We start from the raw sequence: 23,739 nt of genomic DNA on the forward strand, positions 1-23,739 counted from the left end.
ACTTGGCCCTGAGCTCTTCTGAAATCTCTCTGGAAGTTCAAGGAGGCCAACCCTTCTGTGCAAGATGTCACCCAGCAGAGGCTTAAATACTCATCCTCACTCCTTCAGGATCCTCTGTGCTGCCCGGGAGGCCCGGTGGGAGATTCCACGGGGGAAGTGCTGTCTTCAGGAGGGCTCGTGGGAGCAGGGAGCCTGCAGCGTTTCTTCCTGTGCCAAACAGTTTGTCTATCAGGCAAATTTCCTCCTGTGTGGCAACCTGAGTTTATGGCAGAGTTGAGGTTTGTTAGATGGACTCATAAGCGAATGGGGACTAGAGCGCTATGACCATTCTCCAGGCTACGCTTGTCGAGCAGTCCCAGACAGCTGCCCACCTCCCCAGACTCGATGGTGTAGCTCGTTTAGTCAGCTGCCCCTCACAGCCTCAGTATTCCAGACTCATGAGTGGATAATCCCATGGCCATCTGAAATGCCAGGTCCTGGAGGGAGTAAAGAGAAAATGGACCTTTGTAGGCAAGGGAGAAAAATGGGATTCACGTCATGAAGTGCACTCCAATCGGTGCATGAATAAAATGGCTCTTTCTGGTATCTGAAAAGTTGAAGATAAAAAATATACAATTTGAATTGCAGGAATTAGAACACAGGAAATCTGTTGTTTTTTCCCATTTCCCACAAACCTGAGTCAATAGCAACATACGTGCTGGCTGAGATGTCCTGGTGACACTTCAAGGCCACGCGCTTCATGTGCTCTATTTATCTCGTTTAATCCACACGAGAACCTTATAAAGTATGTAGTTACTGATTCCCATTTTCTTTTCACAGTGAAGAAACTAAAGCTAAAGATTAGTTAACAGCCAAGGTCAGGCAGCTAGTAAGAGACAAGAGGTGGGATTTGATCCCAGTCTGATTCCAGAGACTTAACCATTTGTCTTGTCCAAACAAAACTTGCACCAAAATTAAACAAGAAAGGAAGACTTCATTCAAGGCTACTGCAGGAGGGGAGAGAGGCCAGAGCTTGGGGTGTGCTCAGCTCTGCTGAAGGAAAGGGCAAGAAAAATTTTTGTCCCTTTTACAACTTGGAGCAAGTTGCCTGCCCTGAGGAAGTTAGGCTCCTACCCTCCCCAGAAACTGGGGTGTAGAGGCAGCAGCTCCCTGAATGTTTATGTTCCAAAAAGATGCCCCCAGGTCCTTGAGAAAGACATTCCAGTTTTACAGCTGGACAAAGGCCATTTTACAACTGGCAAAAGGCTTTTTAAAAGATAAATATCTCAAAGGAGCAGAGAAAGAATTTAAGGAAATGCTTTAAGAATAGGGGAGTCAAGGATCTAGGGTCAGAAGAAACCTGTCAAAATTTGCTCAGTCCGAGGGGAACGTTAAGGCTGTCTTGGTCCTTATACCAGGGTCCCTCATCTGGGTGGCTACTGTGACCCACCAGGTATTTGGAAAAGTGTGATGGCTTTGGAGCACTACCTTCAGCTCCAGCCACAGGCAAAGCTGCCCACAATGCAGAAGAGGATCCATCCCCACAAAGTCTTGCACCCCCAGATGGCCGCCACGCCCCATGCAGCGCTGCTCTCAGTTGTGGAGCCTGTAGTAGGAGACGATGAGATCAGGCCGGTCCTGAGTCAGCCCCAGCAGGCGTTCTGTGGATTACCAGTCACGTTGGCAAATTTCAAGGCAGGCAGGCCCTCACTGTCTGACACGAGCACAAAGGGCTTGGATTAACAAGAGAATTTTATGCAGAAGTACTGGTGGCAGGGAACAAACGAGATGCCTTACTTAAGAGTTTCTCTGGTACAGAGATAAGCTGTTTTTCTTTTTAGCTCATTTGGTAAACCCTTTACAAAGGTTGTCAAAGTCAACACGGAACTCTCTAGAGCTGTGTCTAGAGCGCGACCCTCTGGCTTCTCTCCGTGCTCTCAGCAGCAGCCCACGTGCCCTCCTTCTTGAAACACTCTCTTCTCTTGGATTCCATGGCGTGTGCTTGCCCGCTTTCCCTCACCTCACTGGCCATGACTGGAGTCTCTCCTGTGAGTTCTCTTCCTCTCCGTGACCACTAAATGTTGGAGCATCAGACGCAGAGCCTTCCCCTCTTCTCCAGCCATGCGTTTCCCTGGGTGATCTCATCCAGTCCAACGGCTCCCTATACTGTTTATGCACCAGTGACTCTGAAATCAAAATCTCCAGGCCTCGCTTTTCCGGAAACTCTGCATCCACGTACACAGCTGTCTACTTGGCGTATCCACGTGGCTGTCTGATGGGCATCTCAGAGTAAGCATGGCAAGGAGAGCTCCTGCTGCCTGCCCCAAGCCTGCTCTTCTGCCAGCCTTCCCGTCTCAGAAAATGACATCATCGTGCACCCATTTCTGCTTGAACCCAAACTCTGGCGTTAGCCTTGATTTCCTCTTTCCCTCATCACTGCCCATCATTAGTGAGTCCTGTGACTGCCTCCGGCTGTGCCCCAAACGCACCCACTGCTGTCTCCTGCCACGGGTCCCACTCTAGTCGAAGCCATGGTTGTTTCCTGATTGGACTGTTGTAACTGGTCTCCTGACTGGTCTGCAATCTTGGTATGTTTCTTGAACACACCAAGCCTATTCCTGCTTTAGAGCATTTTCACTGGCTGTTCCCTCTACCTGAAACTCCTCCCCAGCCATCAACAAAATTGGCTCCTACTTTTTTTTGATTGAGGTATAGTTGATTTACAATATTACATTAGTTTCAAGTGTATAGTGTAGTGATTCAATATTTTTATAAATTATACTCCATTTAAAGTTATTACAAAACAATGGTAATATTTCCCTGTGCTGTACAATATATCCTTGTTGCTTATGTATTTTATACATATAGTAGTTTGTGTCTTTCAATCCCCTACCCCTATCTTGCCCCTCCCCTCTTGCCCTCTCCCTGCTGGTAACTACTGGTTTGCTCTCTGTATCTGTGAGTCTGTTTCTGTATTGTTGTATGCATTCGTTTTATTTTTTAGATTCCACATATACGTGATAACATACAGTATTTGGTCTTTCTCTGACTTATTTCACTAAGCATAATACTCACTAGGTGTATCCACATTGTTGCAAATGGCAGGATTTCATTCTTTTTTATGCCTGAGTAATATTCCATTGTATGTACATGTACCACATCTTCTGTGTCCATTCATCTGTTGGTGGACACCTAGGATGCTCCCGTGTCTTAAAGGTTGGCTCCTCTCATTCACTCTCAGCTCTGTACCTCCTCAGAGAGGCCTTCGCCGACCACTCAGTCTAAGGTAGCCAGTCATTTACCATCTCACATTCTCCTTAGAACTTCTGATGTTTTCATTTATCTTTGTGCCCTTCCCCTAGAAGGTAAGCTACATGACAGGAGAGATTTAGAATATTGCTGCAGTGGTTGCCCAGTGGATTTGCTGAGTGAGCAGTAGGATGAATGAATAAGTGAATTACATTTCTGTTACTTCTCTGAGTTAACAGTCATATTACCATCTTTGGAAATATTTTTTTCATTAGATACCAAGACTGAAATCAAGCATGACTGAAGCCTAAAAAAAGAGTCGCAGAGAAATTCATATGATGAAACATAGCATCTCAGATCATTCTAGGCCCTAAATATAGTTTTCAGTCTCCCTCTCTCAAAATGAGGTCTTGCCTGTTTGGCAGTGGCTGAGATGCTAGCTGGGACCCTAATGCAAAGAGTTTCTGGCCCGACCCTTGTAACTGGTCTCCTGGTTCTCTCCTAAACAGAGATAGGGAGTGATGTCATAATTAGGAACCACTGCCATAAAATAATCAAGTAAAAAGATGTGCTAGATGAAATCTAGTCTTAAAAAATCACTAGGTGACATCAGTAAACTATCTACAAAGCAAAAATGCAAGTAAAATACAGAAGCTTCTCCATGGAATGCTCCTCCTTCACAGCTGTTCACCTCAAGGATCGCTAGCACATTTATCCTTTTCTTAGCACGACCGCCTTTCACGAGGCTCTGCCGTGAAACCACACATGAGGCATCCACTCTCTTCTCAGTAGAACTATCCCTTCCCTGCCAACCTCACAGGTGAAGGATGGTCCTTCTCCACTAAGTGTCACCATATGCTTTCCTGCCCTTTACCTTTTAGAGGTCAGAACGAATTAACTTTTGCAATCCCAGCTGTCTATTTTACAATTAGAGTTTTAACATATGAAGTAAGTTATGATAGACACAATTTTTGCCTTTCTTACATACACTCCCAACATAATCAAACTAACAATGTACTTTTAACTTCCTTTGAACCTCCAAAAGGTAGTCTGTTCACTACCTATTTCCATAGGTGCTGAGCTTATTTTCTAACGCAGAGATTACATGTTTAGAAACTTACAGAGAGATATGCAGTCAAATGCTTTACCACTGAGAGACAGATTTTGAACCTAAGAAAAGAGCCAAACCTATTGTTCACCTTCTGTGGAAAAACAGCTCATGTGCCACAAGAATAAAAGCTTCAGGGATTCGGAGGTCTTTTATTCCAGTTTTCTCATGACAGTTGGCGTGGGCCAATTCAGAGAAGACATTTTAATGTAAAGGCACCAATTTTGAAACCAGTATGGAAAAATAGTTTCAAAAATAGACTTATCAGGGTTTCCCTGGTGGCGCAGTGGTTGAGAGTCCACCTGCTGATGCAGGGGACGAGGGTTCGTGCCCCGGTCCGGGAAGATCCCACATGCCATGGAGCGGCTGGGCCCGTGAGCCATGGCCGCTGAGCCTGCGCGTCCGGAGCCTGTGCTCCGCAACGGGAGAGGCCACAGCAGTGAGAGGCCCGCGTACCGCAAAAAAAAAAAAAAGACATCAAATAATTTCTCATATGGACTTTTTATTCTTTCAGTAAGGACTGGGCTAAGCTTCATGATAATAAATGGCAACTGTCACACAGAAAAAGATTGTAATAAAATTAGTATCAGTGACACAATATTGAGGAAGGAACCAGTACGCACAGCCCCGCAGTCCCTCCTGTGATACACTAAGAAAGTGAGAGAAAAGCCATCCACTGTTACTGGCTTAAACAGAGTTGTTTCCTGCCAGATGCTGCGTTTTATCCTCTTTTCTTTCATCTGCATCATTCTCAAGGTCCGCTGGTGTGGGATTCTGTGGGACTCACACTGTTCATATCGTGGTCCTGTTGTCACAAACTGGCAGTGTTCCCTATTCGTTTTAATTTCACTCTATTATTTCACATCTTTTTCACCATTCCCAATTCTGCTCTCCCTATCGCTGGCACCCACTCAGCTGTGTTTTATATATAACCTTCTAGCCCCACCCTCTACATATTCAAAATATGTGCATGTTATGGAAGATTCATAGTATTGCCTTTCCAGTGTCATTATTTATATAAGTGGTATTGTACTACAAATCTCATTCTGTTTCTTTCTCTTTCACTCAGTCTTATGTTGTTGTTTTTTTTAATTCATTTATTTTATTTATTTATTTTGGCTGTGTTGGGTCTTCTTGCTGTGCGCGGGCTTCCTCTAGTTGCAGCGAGCGGGGTCTACTCTTCGTTGCGGTGCACAGGCTTCTCATTGCGGTGGCTTCTCTTGTTGCGGAGCACGGCCCTAGGCGCGCGGGCTTCAGTAGTTGTGGCACGCGGGCTCAGTAGTTGTGGCTCACAGGCTCTAGAGCACAGGCTCAGTAGTTGTGGCACACGGGCTTAGTTGCTCTGCGGCATGTGGGATCTTCCCGGACCAGGGATCGAACCCGTGTCCTCTGCATTGGCAGGCAGATTCTCAACCACTGCGCCACCAGGGAAGCCCCCAGCCTTATGGGTTTTTTTTTGTTTGTTTGTTTGTTTTGCGGTACACGGGCCTCTCACTGTTGTGGCCTCTCCCGTTGCGGACCACAGGCTCCGGACGCGCAGGCTCAGTGGCCATGGCTCACGGGCCCAGCCACTCCGCAGCATGTGGGATCTTCCCGGAGTGGGGCACGAACCCGTGTCCCCTGCATTGGCAGGCGGACTCTCAACCACTGCGCCAACCAGGGAAGCCCCTTATGTTTTAAGATGTATTTGTGTAGCTCTGTGAATACCATGTGTATAGTGTTCCATTATGGGTATATCCATGCTTTATTTATTCCATCCCCTAGTGATGCATACCTAAGTTTCCCCAAACTCTTTGCTACCACAGATGACTATTCGTCAAATATATTTGTGCCTGTCCCCCTATTACCTGTATGAGGTTTTCTCATGTGCACTCACATGTGTCTGTGTGTGTGCAGGAGTCATAGAATATATGCAGACTTAATTTCTACTGAGTCATAGGGTATGTGCATACTTAATTTCTCTAAGTACTGTTTGTCTGATCAGATTCTGAGTGTAAACCTCAAACTTTACTGGTTGATTATCTATTTCTGTCAATAGTTCTGTCACTGGTAGCTCTGTATTCTCTGAGGCTATCTTGTTAGATGTGTTCATAATCTTCTTGATTTATTGTTCCTTATACAAGTATGTAATCTCCATCTTTATTCCTTCTGATGTTTTTCATCACACAATTTTATTTCTGCTCTTAAAACTACTATGCAGTTCTTCTTGTTGTTAATATTCGCCTGGTGTTTTTATGCAGGTGTTGGAATCCTTTTATTTAAATGTGTGTCTTAGATAGTATAATGCTGAATCTTTTAAAAATTTAATTTGAGAATCTCTGTCTTTTTATTCATTTGTTGTGACTACTGTCATATCAGGGTATGTCTTCTGCCATCTTACCCTGCATCTCCAATTTACTTTGTTCTCTGTTTGCTCACCCACCCCTCAGCCTACTTTCCGTTGGTTAAATTGAATATTATTCTACTGATTTAAAAGTTTTACATTCTACTTGCATTCCTCTGGCAGCTATGCCTAACTTCTTAAGGCTCATACTTACGCTTTTTTCTCTGTCATCCACAAAAACAAATCGATATCTCTGTTCTCCTGAATAAGAGACCAAGAACCCTCTGACCTCCTTCCCCACCTCACTCCTTGCCGTGTTGACATCATCTGTGGTTTTAGTTGCAGAATCTTATGAATATACTTATTTTAACTGCTTATGAGAAAACATTAATATTTGCTGTTTTTCTTTTCACTTACTCTTCTTTCCCACATCTTATCTACTCTTGGATTTATTTTCGTTCTTACTCAAGAGCAATTTTTTCTAAAACTTCGTAGGTGAGTCCTTCCTAGACCTCACATGCCTGCGAATACCTTTACTGGTTCCCTATTTTAATCAACACTGTGAGGACATTAGTCCATTGTCTTTTACAGGCAGTGTTCCTGCTGAGACGTTAGATGTAAGTTACACTCTTACTCCTGAACATGTCCTTCTTTTCCTTTAATATTGCTTAACTTCATTATAATGCAGCAGTTCTAACCTTTTGGGGGCCAGTTTGGTAAAGTCTATGTCTCTCTTCTCAGAGTAATGTTTTCTATGAATAAAAGATACAGAATTACAAAAGAAACCAATACATTTATCAAAACACTTAAAATACCAAATTTGTTTTACAGCAGTAGAACGTGTGCTGCGTGCTTCAGAAGGCCTCCCCCTCTCCCCATCTGCTGTGGCTGCTTCTTAAACCAGTGCTGGATCTTCACCTCCTGAATCCGTACTCTCACTACCCGTTGCCTCGCTAAGAAGCATCTCATTACCACGTTGACAGGGCTGTCTCAAAAATAACCAAATCGAGTAGGCTTTTCCCGCTTTCTCCTTTTGCTTGGCCTCCGGTATCATTTAACACTCGTAAGCATGCCCTCCTTGCAACCCTGACCTCAGCACCTCCCACGTTTGTGTCCTCGGCCTCTGGCTCCCCTCCCTCTCCATCCCAACGCTCACCTCTTTTTATTCCACCCTCCTGTCTTGAGAAGCTCCTGCCTCCTGGGAGGTTGGTGAGCAGAGCTGTGCTGATCCCTCCCAGACCCATAGATCTGGCCTTGACCCGGGACTGAAATCTTTAAACACTTGTTCCGAGTCTGAGAATAAGAGAGCGAGGTCACAGCTCTGATTCTTGGCTGTGGATGAAAAGGGAGTGGATACAGTTGTTTAAAAAATAAAGGCTTTTAAAGGCAAATAATAAAGACAGAGAGACAGAGACAGGGACAGGGACAGAGACAGGTGGCTCAACCTGGTCAGGTTCCTGGTCTGTGCATGCATGTATGTGCATGAGTGCTTGTGCGTGTGTGTGTGTGTGTGTGTGTGTGTGTGTGTGTGTGTGTGTGAGAGAGAGAGAGAGAGAGAGAGAGAAAGAGAAAGAACATGGGATATGTTAAGATCAGCAGAAAGCAGATGCTAATTTTGCTCCAAAGATGAGCAGAACTCTCCGGCAGGATGCATTGTACGAGCAGTAACATACAAGTATTTGTAAGAGAAATATTTAGGCAGCCTTGTAAGCTGATGTATTTGAAATGCAGCGTCGGCCAAGCTGCCGATGGGGGCCCAGCCTGCCCAAGCACGTCGCTGCTTTGGCCCCCTGACCTACACGGGCCAGGTCTGACTGCCATGGAGAAGAGACGGGGTCTAGGTGGGTCACCTGGATACAGAAATCACAGCTGTATTTCCTGTCAGTCTTTTGTGCCAGCCAGTCATGTGTGGAGCGCTGTCTGCCAGCTTACCGCTCTCACAATCCAGGTGCGGTCCCCCACGGCAGACAAGCGAAGGAAAACGGCCATCGCAATCCTGAGCCCGCCAAGGAAGCAGTGCAGTTAGAAGGAGGACTCCGAGGTCATTCCCTCAGGCAGGCCTGGACCAGCCCAAGCTTGAAGTTAACCCTTTACTCACTGTATTAGTCTGCTCAAGCTGCCCTGACAAAATACCACAGACTGGGTAGTTTAGACAACAAAGATCTATTGCTTACAATTCCAGTGGCTGGAAGACCAAGATCAAGGTGCTGGCAGGGTTGGTTTCTCCCGAGGCCTCTCTCCTCGGCTTACGGACCTGTGCCTTCTCACACGGCTGTTTTTTTGTGTGCTTGTGTCCCTGGCATCTCTTCCTCTCCTTTCAAAGGACACGCTCATATTAGGGACCCACCCCTGTGACCTCATTTAATCTTAAGTACCTCTGTAAAGGTACTATCTCCAAATATAGTCACATTGGGGATTGGCGCTTCAACGCATGAACTTTGGGGTGACACAGTGCATTTCATAACACTCATGATACCTCTGGTATCAGATTCGTGTATACTCATCTTAGCCATATTTAATTTCCAACTCTGTGCTTCTGTAGAATTTTGTTATACTGAATAATGGTAATAATAATAAACGGCTCCCATTAACTGAGCATTAGTACAGAGGGGGGTATTGTCACTTGTTATGAATATGGCCCTGCAAGGTGCATATTTTTATGCCAGTTTCATACATGAGACTGAGGCCCAAAGAGGAGCTGGGAAGATCAAGCAGTGAGCAGCAGAGCCAACACCCAAAAGTCGAGTTTTGTGACCACAGCTCATGCTCTCCACACCTCTGTTTCCCGCCTCTCCTACGTCAGATTCTACCTTGAACCACAGTGTGGCTATTTGTGATTACATTTGTATTAACCTGAGAGCGAGAAGTATGTCTCCTCCACCTTCTTAGGAACGCCTTTCCCAGTGCCTTACACACGTGACCTGGTGCCTTTGCTTCTCTTAGCATCTCAGAGCAACTCCCCGTCTCACCCCCTGCCCTCACCTGCAGGGCAGTGCCTCCCTTACCTCTGTGTCTTCCCAGGGCTGTGCACCCAGATACTCTTTCTGTCAGTTTCTCAGTGGGGTCTGTCTTAAGGGCTCTATATAAAATGGGAATCTCCCCCACCCCACTCCCACTTAACCCAGACTGACTTCTAACAGGCGATATACTTAACTTACTTATTGAGTTTATTGTTAAATTTCCCTCTCCATCGGCAAGAAGACAAGCTCTGCAAGCGCAAAGACTTTTGTGTGTTTTGCTTCCTAGTGCCTTCTAAACATCTAGACAAGGCTAGCTTATAGTTGCTGTGAAATAAATACTTATTGAATGGATAAATTAGATTCCTCGTGTGGGAGCTTTGGTGCGATTCCTCTCTATGGCGAATGAATGGCTGGTCTCTCTGGGCACAGGTGCCCTGGAGCCCAAATTAGCTCCTTAGAAAACAGTTAAGCTCCTAGTTTGAGGACAGTGCTTTTTAGAATTCCTCCTGATCGTTATTTCCGCCCTGTTTGTTTAATTTAATACCTGATTATTTTGCCCCAATCTTCTGTGCTTTTGATGGTTGTATTATTCATTATGGATAGTTACAACATTTTCATAATTAATCTCTAATTGCAATACTTGAATAGCATTTCACGTGAAAAGTGATTTACAAATTAAACCCACGTCTCACCTTGGGTAATTATCACAGGTCTAACTAATGTGTGTGAGGCTCTTGCATGGCAGGGGGCTCTCTCCAGTGACAATGTGTTGATTTTCTAATTAACAAAGGTTAAGTAGCCTTTTTGCTCGCAGACCTACAATTTAAACTTATGACATTTGTCACCAGGAAAGATTTCTATAGAGCACATAACTTGAACTCAAATAATTATCACTGGTTCCAGTACATTAACATCCTTTGCATAATATATAATGGCCATTTTCAGGACCAAAGATTTTTCTTCCTATTGACTAGATCAGTAAAAGTACTTTCCAGCTCACTGACCCATTTAATAAATCAGGGACCATGTTTAAAAAAGAGTGTAAGTTATTTAGTTTTCCTTTATACAGAGACAAATGGCATTCCACTTACCTTCTTTGTAAATTAAGAAGAAGGAGTATAAAAGTTTATTTAATGAAGGCAACAAATATAAATTAGACTGTAGTCATACGTTATGTTCAGTTAAGGGAAGGAGGAGGAAAAAAATGGTCAGGCAGCAGTGCAAAGAGGAAAAAGGAAGCAAGAAGAAATTTAGCAGAAATTGACAGTAATTTGCTGAAATGGAGAGAGGGGGACACATAAGCCCAGAGGGAGAGACTGTACATCATGGACCAGAGTAATTTAGAGCTGGAAGGACCAGAGACTTCTAGTTCAGCCTCCTTTTATGTGTAAGAAAAACTGATGCTGAGAAAGATGCAACGATTTGATGAAAGCCACAGAACTAACAAAAACAGTCAATAGTCCTGATAGGGAAGGATATACAAACACAAAGGCAGGAAGAAAGACTGGCAGGTGTAGAAGCTCAGAAAGAACAAGACCGGAAAGAATCAGAGAGGCAGGGAGACAGAAACACCTGCCCCTAAATCCCCTTCCTGAATGAAGCCTGTGTAGGTACATAATGAAGCTTATATACATACATCTAAATGTTTACCTAAATGAGGTAATTGAAATACGACCTAACCTAGATGTACTCTCTCTGCCAATTGATGCTTTCTAAATCTCCATTTTTTTGGTCATATTAACATTTACTTAAAGAGTCTTTTTAAAAAAATCTCCTCAGACTCTCAACCATTGCTGACACCCTTAAATGTCAATTATTTCCAAATTAAAATACATTCCAGATAGATTAAAGAATGAAATGTTAAACGAGGTAAAATCATAAAAGTTCTAGAAGAAAATATAGTTGAATAATTATATTATTTTGGATTAGAGAAGGTATTTATAAGCCTAATATCAAAGACAGAAATCATAAAAATAAGGTAGATGCATGTGACTACAGAAACATTACATACAAGTTAACAAACACAAACTGGAAGGATCTAGTTGCTGAATTTATAACAAAAAATTAAAGGCCCAAATATTGCTACCAATCAGTAAGAAATATATATTCTATTTCTCCCAAAAAAGCAAAGGTCATGAAGAAACAAAAACTAAGAGTGAGGAAAACATAAAAATTATTCAACCCACAGTATTCGAAGCAACGCAAATTAAAAGAATGAACTCTTTTTTTTTTTCCCCCTCTAGCCTATAAATTCAAAAGTGTCTTGCCTAGTATTAGAATTGGTGTGGAGAAGGCAGGAATCTTGTACCCTATTGCTGAGATACAAATTGATAAAGTCTTCTGAGAGGAAATTATATTGCAAAGGACTTTAAAATGTTTATGCCCTTGTACCTAGCAATTACACTTCTAAGAATTAATTCTAAGGAAAAACTGGACAAGTATGTCAAGGTTTTTACAAGGATATTTATTATAGTATCATATAAAATGGGAATTGGAATAAGTTTCAAAGTCCAGTGGTATCGGATAGGGAGGGTGGGAGGGAGACGCAAGAGGGAAGGGCTATGGGGATATATGTATACATATAGCTGATTCACTTTGTTATACAGCAGAAACTAACACAACATTGTAAAGCAATTATACTGCAATAAAGATGTTAAATAAAAAATTTTTTAATTTACTTAGTAAAAAAGTAAAATTAAATTAAAAAACTTTAAAAAGTCCAATGGTAGTGGAATGACAAAGTAAGTTACAGTGCATCACAGGGTGGGCTGCTATGCAGATGTTAAGCAAGATGTTCTAGTTGAATATTTATTGCTGGGAAAAATGTTTTATGATATATTAAGTGAAAAAAGCAAATTTCAAAACAATGCATATACCCCGCTTTTTTTTTAGTTTTTATACATATGTATGTTCATAGATAAAAGTAGAAGAGGCTATTTGCTAAAAGTGAAAGTCGTTCTATCTGAGTAGCATTACAGATTCTCTTTTTCATTTTGCTTATCAGTGTGTTTATGGTTTCCACAATGAAAAACTATTACATTTGCAACCAGGGGAAAGGAGAGGCACACATCTAAAAACAACGATTTAAAAACGTCAGCATATTTTGATAGGATATAATTGTCTTAATTGACTAGTGATGAAAATTTAAATGGCTAGGCATTTATTGAATGAAAAGGCCCTTTGGAAAGCCTTATTGCAGGAATAAAAGCCATAGCTGCTAAAACGATAGACGCCGAATTGAAATTTCGACACACAAAGAGTGACTACTGGATTGAAATTCTTCCAGATCACAGCAAAGGGCCAAATTCCCCTTGGCCCAGAGGTGCAGCGGTGCTGATGAGCAGATTGCAAAATGGGAAATCCTTCAAAGTGGTTGTTTCTCATCATTTCTTTTGCAGTCTACTCTCCCATACCATTAATCAAAAGGGGCATTGGGATCCCTTCAGTTAATCCTCTTCTATTTAAACATTTTATTAAAAAATAACAATCCCTGGAGGATCATCACTCAAATCTATGCACTGCCCAGTGAGAGAACCACAAGGCTTGGGTTCATAAAGATAATAGTGCAAGTCATTTGCTGTTTCACGGCTGAGGATTCACAGGCATAAGCAAAGGCTAATCCGTCTCTGCAGCTAAAGCCTTTGATCCACCAGCCCTGTCTGATGAGTCGCTAGATGGCACACTTCTTCTCAAGACACTGGAGAAAGTGATCAGAATCAACCTCCAGTGTGCAGCCTCGCCCAGAGTCTGCCAGTCCTATTGACCATGCCATTTTTAAAGACATTCAGATCTTCACGTCAGAAACATGCACGTCTGTGGCGCCCCAGACCCTGAAGTTCTTCTGCATTAGACGATCAACACAGAACAGAGTTTAAGACCACAGGCTCGAGAATAAGACAGATCTGACACCGCTTTGGCACTTCGGAGCTGTGAGGCCTTGAGTACACGACTTAATTTCTCTAAGCCTCAGTTTCCTTATCTGTACAATGGGGTTAAGGTAACAATGCCTACCTCGCCAGGTTGTTGTGAGAATCAGGTGAATATCATATGTAAGATGCTTAGTAGAGTACCTACTACATACCCCTCAATAAACAGTAACTTTCACTTTATTAACCATATCTTTTTTCTAAATCCCCATCAGATTTCTTTGAATAATTTTAACTACTATCATTTTATTTAATTTCTAGAAAAGCTGTTAGTCTAAAATACAGGCATATTTATAAACTTGAATTCCTCCTTTCATACCAGCTGCTTAAAAAAATCATAGCTAAGGTTATTATAGATACAATCCACCTGTGATATAATTCTCCAATGAACCGTTCTGTGAAATTTATTAGGAATATTTTAATATTCTCATGCTCATGAACCTCTAACTCCATAACGTACTGAGAAAATTACAGTGAATTTGTTCTGTGTGTTATGTGTCTTGCAATGGCATTTAGACAAAAGCAATAAAATCTGAACTGACCTGGTAATAAATGTGGTGTAGCTGACTTACATGTAAAATTCTCAATTCCAATTTCCAACCACCCCAGACAAGAAGCCCTGGGAACCCTTAACATGAATTTCAAAGCAAAGCATTTCTTGAGACAAGAACCGGGACTTACAATTACATTCCAAATGGATCTACTTCGTCTGGCTAATTGACTTGTTAACTATGCTAATATATTCATGTCCCTCTGCCTTTTTATATCTCTTCCAATAGATAATGCTATGGAACTGAATGCCATGAGATTAAAGACCAAAGAACTTAGAGAGTTCTGTACACTTCTTTTCTATAGGAAACCAGATTAAACTTCCAAAGCAGCTTACGTAATCTGTGTGTCTCCAAACATTTTAGTACTGTAGCAAATGTATTGCTTCGCAGAAGACAGTCTCTTTTAATCAGCATTGTAGCCTAAGGGGAGAAAGCTGCAAGCTCTTCTATTAGGCAGGACCAACTTGACAGTGAGCATGTCCCCTGCACTTGGCAGTCTCATCTCCCACCACAGTGGTCCGAGGAATGATGAATGAAACAGAAGCCACAGCAGAGGTTATTCTATCTGAGCTCCATGCCTTCTGTCTTCCCAGGTGGTGCCGGGGGCCAGCAGGGCTTTCTGGGCTGCATCCGCTCCCTGAGGATGAATGGAGTGACACTGGACCTGGAAGAAAGAGCAAAGGTCACATCCGGGTTCAAATCCGGGTGCTCGGGCCACTGCACCAGCTACGGGGCAAACTGTGAGAATGGAGGCAAATGCATAGAGAAATACCACGGGTATTCCTGCGATTGCTCCAACACAGCCTATGATGGAACATTTTGCAACAAAGGTAAGTCAAGCCAGTTTCCAAAGCCATTTTTAGACATCTTTGAAGTCCAAATCATCTATTGAATGGTTTTTCAGCTGTACCCAGGCATACTTCATTCTGAGGGTAAGGTATTGGAATTCTTCTCCCACCTGAGGTAGGAAGTCTCCTAAACCACTCCCTAATCTTTGTTGTTCATTAAGATGAGAGAATCTTTGAGTGTGGTGCAGAGTTTCCCCCAAATTCCAGCAAACTTTTCACTGGCTGGAACATTACAAGTCAAATAACCGTATCATGCCTTAATGGTGAGTGACAAAGTAAGCGGCCACTGAAAGAGGACTCGGGCCTGACCCTCCCACTCAGGGGAGTCAGAGGGTCAGCACATTATCTTGGACCTGTAGATCACTGCAGTGAATCTACCTGTGCCGCCCAGTGGGCTTAATGCCCACCCCCTCCCCCAGCTGCTAAGAGATTGGATTCAAGCTGGACTCACAAGAAAGCCCTCTGGCCAGTTATTGTCATTATCTTTAGTATCCCTCTTCTATAGGACGCCTCTGTGGGAGGTTCTCAGCCTCCACTAAACTGCAGGAGTACTGAGATACCACATCTAATAGGTCTGTTATTACTGCATTATTTCAGTCTCGAATGATTAATCCCTAATAAATTCTGCAGAGCCAGTCAGCTGACTCCAAGAGCCTGGTGCCTATGCTTGTTGTCATTCGGGGTAGACCCTGTGATCTTGCATGACCGGAAGAAATTCATTCGACTGGCCTGTGGCTTCCTGTCCCACCTGTAAACGGGAGAGATGGGGAGAGGCAGGGCCGGCAGTCTTCTTAAGCTACAATTGAAATGCGCGTAAATCACTCTTCTCTTTCTAATGAATGTATAACATTTGGGTAAAGTTCTCTGTAAATGGCTGGTGCATCTCTCTATAAGAAGCTTTACATAAGTAGCCTATTCATACTCTCATGAATACTTGGAGGGTTGTTTAGGCTGGCATTGTTCACACAAGGTGCCACACAGAAGGAGGAATTGTTCCATAACATTCTCTGTGCATCCAGGCTGCTGTCTGGCGGTGCAATAACATGAGCATAGGAATTAGGTCAGGCAGGGCTTGAAGAATGAGCGTGAGACAACAACAAAGGTGGAGAGGAACACCTTTGCTGAATAATCCGCAGCACGTTGCCGCCGCTGTTGCAGTGCGTTCTTCCGCTTGGGACAGCGCGGCTCCATGATTTTCCCGTGGCGCACAGTGCAATGGGTTTGCAGAACACATTAATTTTGCACTTGTAGAAATGACAGTCTTGCAATTACCATTCATTGTGCTTGATGCTAATTTAGTGCAGTCATTCCCTTGCCAAAGTGGTGTCTGAATGCAATCAAGTAAGCACTAATGCCTGAGAGATTCCACTGCATAAGTGCCAATTTAAAGAAAATCATGAGCCCGTTATTTTTGGAGAGTTGGGTTAAGCACCGTGGCTCATACACAACCTCTGGGGCAATATTCACGAATTGAAAGGCAAGGGTATGTACCCTTCAGCTTTGCCAATGTTCAAGATAAAGTCCAAGGAAGCTCGTGAGTTTCCACTGACATTATTTCAAACTGTTTACACAGAAGATCCCTAAATATTCTCTGAATATCTGTTTAGCAGGATGAGTTTACATTTGATTCAATTAGTGGCTTCACCCCAAAAAATTAAAATTAAAAACTGCATGTCATAGTTGGAAAGTATTTGTGGGCATCCTTCTAAGTCAAGACAAGTATCCTCTTGACTTGGGGAGGATGAGGGTGGTGCTGGTTGAGAGGAATCCAGGAAAGCTTCATCTGCACTAAGGCAAGCTCGTTCCTGGACGGGGTCTTCCCTCTGAGGCCTGCAGCCGGGTGCTCCCTCCGGTCGGGGTCTCACCTCCCAGAACAGCAGCTCCTATGACCACACCTCCAGGGAGGCTACAGCCAAAGAACTCAGCCTCTAGAAAGCGCGGCCACAGCCACCTGCCAAAGCGTGAGCTCCTGAAAGTCCTTTGCGGGCCTTCTTTGGCTAGAATAGCTCTGTGCTTGTGAATGGAAAACTGTTCACAATATTTTGCTGACTCAGTGAAACAGGTCCCAACATACATACCACACACAGCCTGATTATATGTCTGTACAAAATCAGACACACACACACGAGGAAAGCAAACTGTAAGAAAACACATCAGGGGCTTCCCTGGTGGCGCAGTGGTTAAGAATCCGCCTGCCAATGCAGGAGACACGGGTTCAAGCCCTGGTCCAGGAACTTCCCACATGCTGGGGAGCAACTAAGCCTGTGCGCCACAAGTACTGAGCCCGTGTGCCACAACTACTGAAGCCCGCACACCTAGAGCCTGTGCTGTGCAACAAGAGAAGCTACCGCAATGAGAAGCCCGCACACCGCAACAAAGGGTAGCCCCCGCTTGCTGCAACTAGAGTTAGCCTGTGCGCAGCAATGAAGACCCAACGCAGCCAAAACTAAATAAATTTATTTAAAAAAAAGGAAACACCTCAAAATATTAACTGTCATTATTCTGGGTGGGGGATGAAAACACCAGCATTTATTTTCTTATCTTTTTGCTGTGTTTTCTAATCTTTACACAATGATGAATCACCTCTTTTTTTCCTCATTTTTGCCTCTTTTAGAGAAGAACTAAGTACTAAGTGACCGAGTTCTTACCCCATGCATTCAAGACTCACCTGACTGTCTCTGGTTAGAAAATATCTAGTTATTAACCAGAAATCATTATACCGTGTAATCACACTATCTGGAATGGAGTAGCATCTCAGGTGAAGACTGCATATAATTAGATTACCTGTGAAAAATCTGTCTCTTAGTACATTTAACAAAGCCCAGTTTTTCACAATCCTTCAAAGCGATCAACCTTCAGACGGGCCCTGGAGGAAGGTTTGCCTTGTTGGGGCCAAGTTGTGTGAAAATAAAAACACTTACGTCACGCTCAGCCAAGTGAGGCGCTCACGCCAGGACCGGCATGGGACCGACATAGACCACTTTCGCTTGCTTTTGATTCAGAGAGAAGGATATAGGGTTGCATCTGTAAATCGAATTGCCCCATGCTGCCGCTTCATGAAGCTCAGGAGGACAAAGGAGAGTTCCAGCGGTGCCTCCTGGTGATGCTCTTTTGCTCTGTAGTGACGCATTGATGGTCACTGTCACCCACCAGCCAAGCAGAGACAGGAGGCACTCCTTTCTGCCCTTCTCTGATCTTGTACCAAAAAACTCCCAGAAGGTTCCTTAAAAAACTACAAATAGAACTACCATAGGACCCAGCAATCCCACTACTGGGCATACACCCTGAGAAAACCATAATTCAAAAAGAGTCATGTACCAAAATGTTCATTGCAGCTCTATTTACAATAGCCCGGAGATGGAAGCAACCTAAGTGTCCATCATCGGATGAACGGATAAAGAAGATGTGGCACATATATACAATGGAATATTACTCAGCCATAAAAAGAAACGAAATTGAGCTATCTGTAATGAGGTGGATGGACCTAGAGTCTGTCATACAGAGTGAAGTAAGTCAGAAAGAGAAAGACAAATACCGTATGCTAACACATATATATGGAATTTAAGGGGAAAATATGTCATGAGGAACCTAGGGGTAAGACAGAAATAAAGACACAGACCTACTAGAGAACGGACTTGAGGATATGGGGAGGGGGAAGGGTGAGCTGTGACAAAGCAAGAGAGAGGCATGGACATATATACACTACCAAACGTAAGGTAGATAGCTAGCGGGAAGCAGCCGCGTAGCACAGGGAGATCAGCTCGGTGCTTTGTGACCGCCTGGAGGGGTGGGATAGGGAGGGTGGGAGGGAGGGAGACGCAAGAGGGAAGAGATATGGGGACATATGTATATGTATAACTGATTCACTTTGTTATAAAGCAGAAACTAACACACCATTGTAAAGCAACTATACCCCAATAAAGATGTTAAAACAAACAAACAAACAAACAACTCCCAGAGCCCTTTTTCAGATGTACCTCTAAAGATGTGATCATCGCTGTTAGCTCTCCCAGGGAAGAGCTATTAAATAGGAATGCTAACTGGGGAAAAATTCAGGTTTTGGAGAGAGCATGAGGGCCTTCTGGAAACTGTAATTTGGATCACGTAGCCAGTCACCTCATCTCTACAGATAGCCATGCAGTATCCCCTCTTCTCAGAATGTCCACCCACCAGGAGCCACTTAAACTCCGTGGACACAGCTCCATCCCGTGGCACCGTTCCTTCACAGCCCATTGGCTGAGGCTGTGCACTCCTCTGGGAGCAGAGCAAACCCCAGCCTACATGGAAGGCTCAGCTGTGGGTCTGTCATCCCCAGGATTAGCGGGGACCCCCACTGGGGACCAAATGGATAGTTGCCTGGACATGCCAAAGGTTGTCTTCTCTAATAGACTTACTCCTTCTCAGATAGTCAAGCCTCAAAATACATTTATGACTATCAACCTCGTTTTATTTCTAACCAGAAATTAGCAACATGATTAGAAGCAAACTTTATCTTCTATTTTCAAGCAAGAGGGAAAATAACAGGCCTATAGCAACAACAGCAATTTCTATGTTAAATGTTGGTAGCTGAATACAATCACAGATTGAATAAGCGTCCCTCTCCCCCGAGTGCATGTCCACCCAGAACCTCAGAACGGAACCTTGTTTGGAAATAGGCTCTTTATAGATGTAATTAAGGTGAGGTCGTACTGGATTAGGGCGGGCCCTAAATCCAATGGGAGTGTCCTTACAAGAGGAGGAGAGGACACAGAAAGACACGCAGCTGCACAGAGAAGACCCTGTGGAGATGGAGCCAGAGACTGGAGAGACGCTGCCGCAAACCAGGGAACACCGGGGTCATCAGAAGCTGCAAGAGGCAAGGGAAGAAGATCCTCCCCTGGAGCCTTCAGAAGGGGTGTGGCCCAGATAACACCTTGATTTCTTTTACTTACATCCTCCGCAACTGTGAGAGTATAAATTTCTGTTGTTTTGGGCCACCCAGGTTGTGGTTCTTTATTACGGCACCCCTAGGAGATCAATACAAGTGCATATAAAAATCTGTGATGCTTAATTCCTGCATTTAACAATGGTAACAGCTGTCATTTGTTGAGAACTTGCTATGTTCCAGGCAGTGTGCCAAGGTCTTTAATTACGTTAACATTACCTGATACTCATGACAACCCTGTGTAGGTGCTATTATTATTTTCCCCATCTGACAGAGAAGGAAATTTAGACACAAGTGGCTATTAGTCGCTTGCCTGAGGTTCACATACCAGTAAGTAGCAGGACTGGGGTTTATACGCAGGCAGTGACTCAAAGCTCCTGTTCTTCACCACCATTGTGTGTTACTGCTTCTCACCAAGGCCTGGTCCTTCATGTAGGTTCACATAAAACGAAAAACAGAACCCCCAGTCTTAAAGCTTTTTAGTTATTGTGATTCAGTAAAAAAAAATCAGCAGATTCTTGGATGCAGAATTTATCATAAGAAAAAATAGAATACAAGATCTGAACAGAGCCTCTGTCTCTCCCTCTCTGTCTCTCTCTCTGTCTCTCTCCCTCTCTCCCCACATTTAGGTGTAAACTGTAATCATTTATTGATTTATCTCTTTAACAAACACTCAGTGAACACCTAATATGCCTGGGAGCCTTGAAAGTAGAGTTTAGTCTGACTATGCTGAAATTTTCAAAACATTTCAATGGTTTATATCTACAAGACTAGGACAATCTAGTACACTCGGAAGCAGGAGATGTGAATGAGCTGTCACGTAGGCTGCCAGGAACAGTTCTTCATTAGGATTCCTTCACTGAGCCAAGTTTAGCAAGAACTTATCATCAAGAGGCACAAAAATATCTCCTAATTCACTTCTCTGCTCTTTTTTTTTATAAAAATTTTCATGTTCGTCTGCCAAACCCAGACTGCAGCTGAAGAGCCCATATCCATAAATACTCAGAAACCGTTTCCTGAGTTTAAGGAGTTGTCTTTTCTTCTCAAACACTATTTGTTTGTCATTCAGATAAAGTCCAAAATTAGAAGGACCAAGGTCACGGGACTGCAGTGACTACGAGTGATGGAGGATGGTGAATAGGTGCAGTGTTACCGTCACTTACAGTCACACAAGTGCACACCACCCTCACTGTGGTCCAGCTAAGTCTCCTCCTCTTCCTGCAAGGGTCATGACATTGACTAACATTTTGTGACCTAAATTATTTATACAGAAGAAACTCTTTATTGCTAACTCAAGTCCCTACATAGAAAATTGGTGATGTAATTAGACATGGGTTTGAATCCAGCTTCCTCACTTGCAGGTCGTGTAACCTTGAGCAAATGGTTTAACTCCACTTGGCCTGGTCTTCAGAAACACATAATCCTACTTCTTAATTTCACTGGGAGGACCACACGGAATCGTATGAGCGCATTTCCAAGTGGAGAACCTGGCACCCATCACTCAGGCAGCAGGTGTCACTTTTCAGTCTCAGCACTCTTTCTCTTTTTGTTTGTTTGTGTTTTTGTTTTTACTTTAAATCATGTCATGCTTTAACCCTTCCATAAAAGCTTTAAATGCCAGATGCCTAACCAGCATCGTTTCAGTTACCTCTGAGTTCTAGATTGCTTCTCTGCTACTTCAGGAGCAATGACAGCATCATAAAATGTCCACTCTGCCTATTGTGGTCACAGTCATATTATTCTGAAGCTGAAAAGGTCATCTCCAGAACCTAAACCCTGATGGACTGAGGAATATGCAGATATTCTGAAGATGGAGAGGGAGACAACAGTCTCTGCATCCCAGGGGTCCTGCCCACAAGTGCAATTCCTGATGCAAGGGATCCATCCCTGTTAAGAGACAACTTGGGTCACCTTAGCAACTGCTGCATCCCTTCCTAATACAGAGCCCATCAGGAGACAGGAAAGCACTGAAAGAGTTCAGGATTCTGTTTCGCTGAAAGGAGACCTAGACTCAAGTCCAAGTTCAACCTGTAAGGGAGAGGGGACCTCCGCTCTTGCCTCCTAGAGGGATGTTTCATGGCGAGTTGGGAGAGGTGGGTTTGCCCAATGCACTTTGGATATTTACGAACTCTGCTTCTCCATGGCTCCAGGCACTGCACGGGGAGCAGAGGAAACCCATGGGCTACCCTTGTAGAGTGGGTTTGAAGCCTTTTAGGGAAAATTAATTAATTTAAAATATTATAAAACAAGTGGGGGGGGAGAGAGAAGAGAACTCTTGGAGTTCTGCATCTTAGGATCTCATCCTTATATGAAACTAGTTAATGGCAACAGCGGCCATTTTTCCTCAGGTCGACCTACCCCGTCTTGATCCCAGCTTGCAGGAGAGTTTCACACCAGCAGGAAGAGATGTTTTTCACTGGCTTCTTTTTCATTTCCAATTGGAACAGGAGCTTTTATAGATTTGGATGAATGCCTACAGGAAAAAGAATTGAATTCTTTTTCCTCTTCCTCTTACAGTGCTATTCAGGAAGGGAAAATACTCCTCAATTAATACTTTTCTTAAATCTTCAGACCTTAGGATACAACTTAAAAATATCATAGAAACATAAGATAATCTCATTAAAACCTTTAAAAAAACAAAAGAAAAAAGAAAAGAAAATATTTGTGGACAAAGGTCCATAAATTCTCATGGATAAAAGAAATTACTTTTGGCTTGATTCCAAAAGGTCAAAGCTGCAGAGATGGCCAACAAGTTGAGGTGACTTTATTACAGAATTTCATGGCAGTAAATAACATTCCCCCTGGCCTGGGGTTTTCTTTGGGGTCCCAGGTATAAAGAAAAACCTGGTTAATTAGCTTTCCTGGAAAAAGGGATTTAAAAATCAGTGGTAGAAGCAAGCCCTTTCTAAAACACTAAACAAAATAAAGGACACAGTTTTGGACTTTGCTTTGGGTTTAGGATAAATAACATTTTTTCAAGTTTGTGCCAATTTCTAATACCTACCAGGTTTTGGACCTTTTTGGATGCCACCATTTTTATTTTCCTGTGTGTTTTGTTGAATGTTTTTATTCTTCATTCTTCAGCAATAATGAGAACTCTAAATAATATGAAGTTTATAAAAATAATACACGATCATTTCCTACCGATTAGTCATGATTTCAGCTGAAGCTCTATCCATTTCTTTTCTTTCATGAACCTGAAAATAATCAATCTAATCAATTTTCTGGAGGGTTTTGCCTTTTAAAAAATTTTTATTGGAGTAGAGTTGATTTACAACGTTGTGTTAGTTTCAGGTGCACAGCAAAGTGAATCAGTTATGCATATACATATATACACTCTTTTTTAGATTCTTTCCCCATATAGGTCATTACAGAGTATTGAGTAGAGTCCCCTGTGCTATACAGTAGGTCCTTATTAGTTATCTATTTTATATGAGGGTTTTGCTTTTAAATTACTCACGTTTTAGGCTCCCCTTATAAGCATGTCCATTCACCAAGATTCACATTGCCCTAGAGTACTTCATCACTCCTACGGGAGATGAAGACCTGCCTCTGATGCGCAACTTCTCCTCTCCACAACCTTCTCAGATGATCATCATTGCCAGCGGGCAGCTGTGGCCTTAGCAAGTGGGCTCATTCTAGGCATCTCCTGGCTAGAGGAAATTCACTTTCTTAAATGATCAAGCCTGGGGGGTTTTGATCTGCCCATCTTATGTTTGCCCTGGCTCTGAACTCATTCACATATTTTTACCTCCATCAATTGCAATTGACTGTAGTAGTGGTTGATTTAGATAAATGTGTATTTTGCTTTTTTTCTCTAGTGAAGATCAAACCCTAAGGCAGCGGAAATGATTAGGGCCAACTGCTCTCT

General features: G+C 43.1%; 1 protein-coding gene across 1 annotated transcript in view; it reads left to right on the forward strand.

Annotated features, from left to right (window-relative positions):
* The window catches only part of CNTNAP2 (contactin associated protein 2), a 1,416,746-nt gene that overhangs the window by 1,188,594 nt on the left and 204,413 nt on the right, over positions 1-23,739 (forward strand). Inside the window, exon 18 of the mRNA XM_060019815.1 lies at positions 14,690-14,926. Coding sequence (XP_059875798.1) covers positions 14,690-14,926 — 237 coding nt within the window. The remainder of the gene's footprint in view (positions 1-14,689; positions 14,927-23,739) is intronic.

Source organism: Delphinus delphis, chromosome 9 (assembly GCF_949987515.2).
Source record: "Delphinus delphis chromosome 9, mDelDel1.2, whole genome shotgun sequence".
Classification (NCBI taxonomy): Eukaryota; Metazoa; Chordata; class Mammalia; order Artiodactyla; family Delphinidae; genus Delphinus; species Delphinus delphis.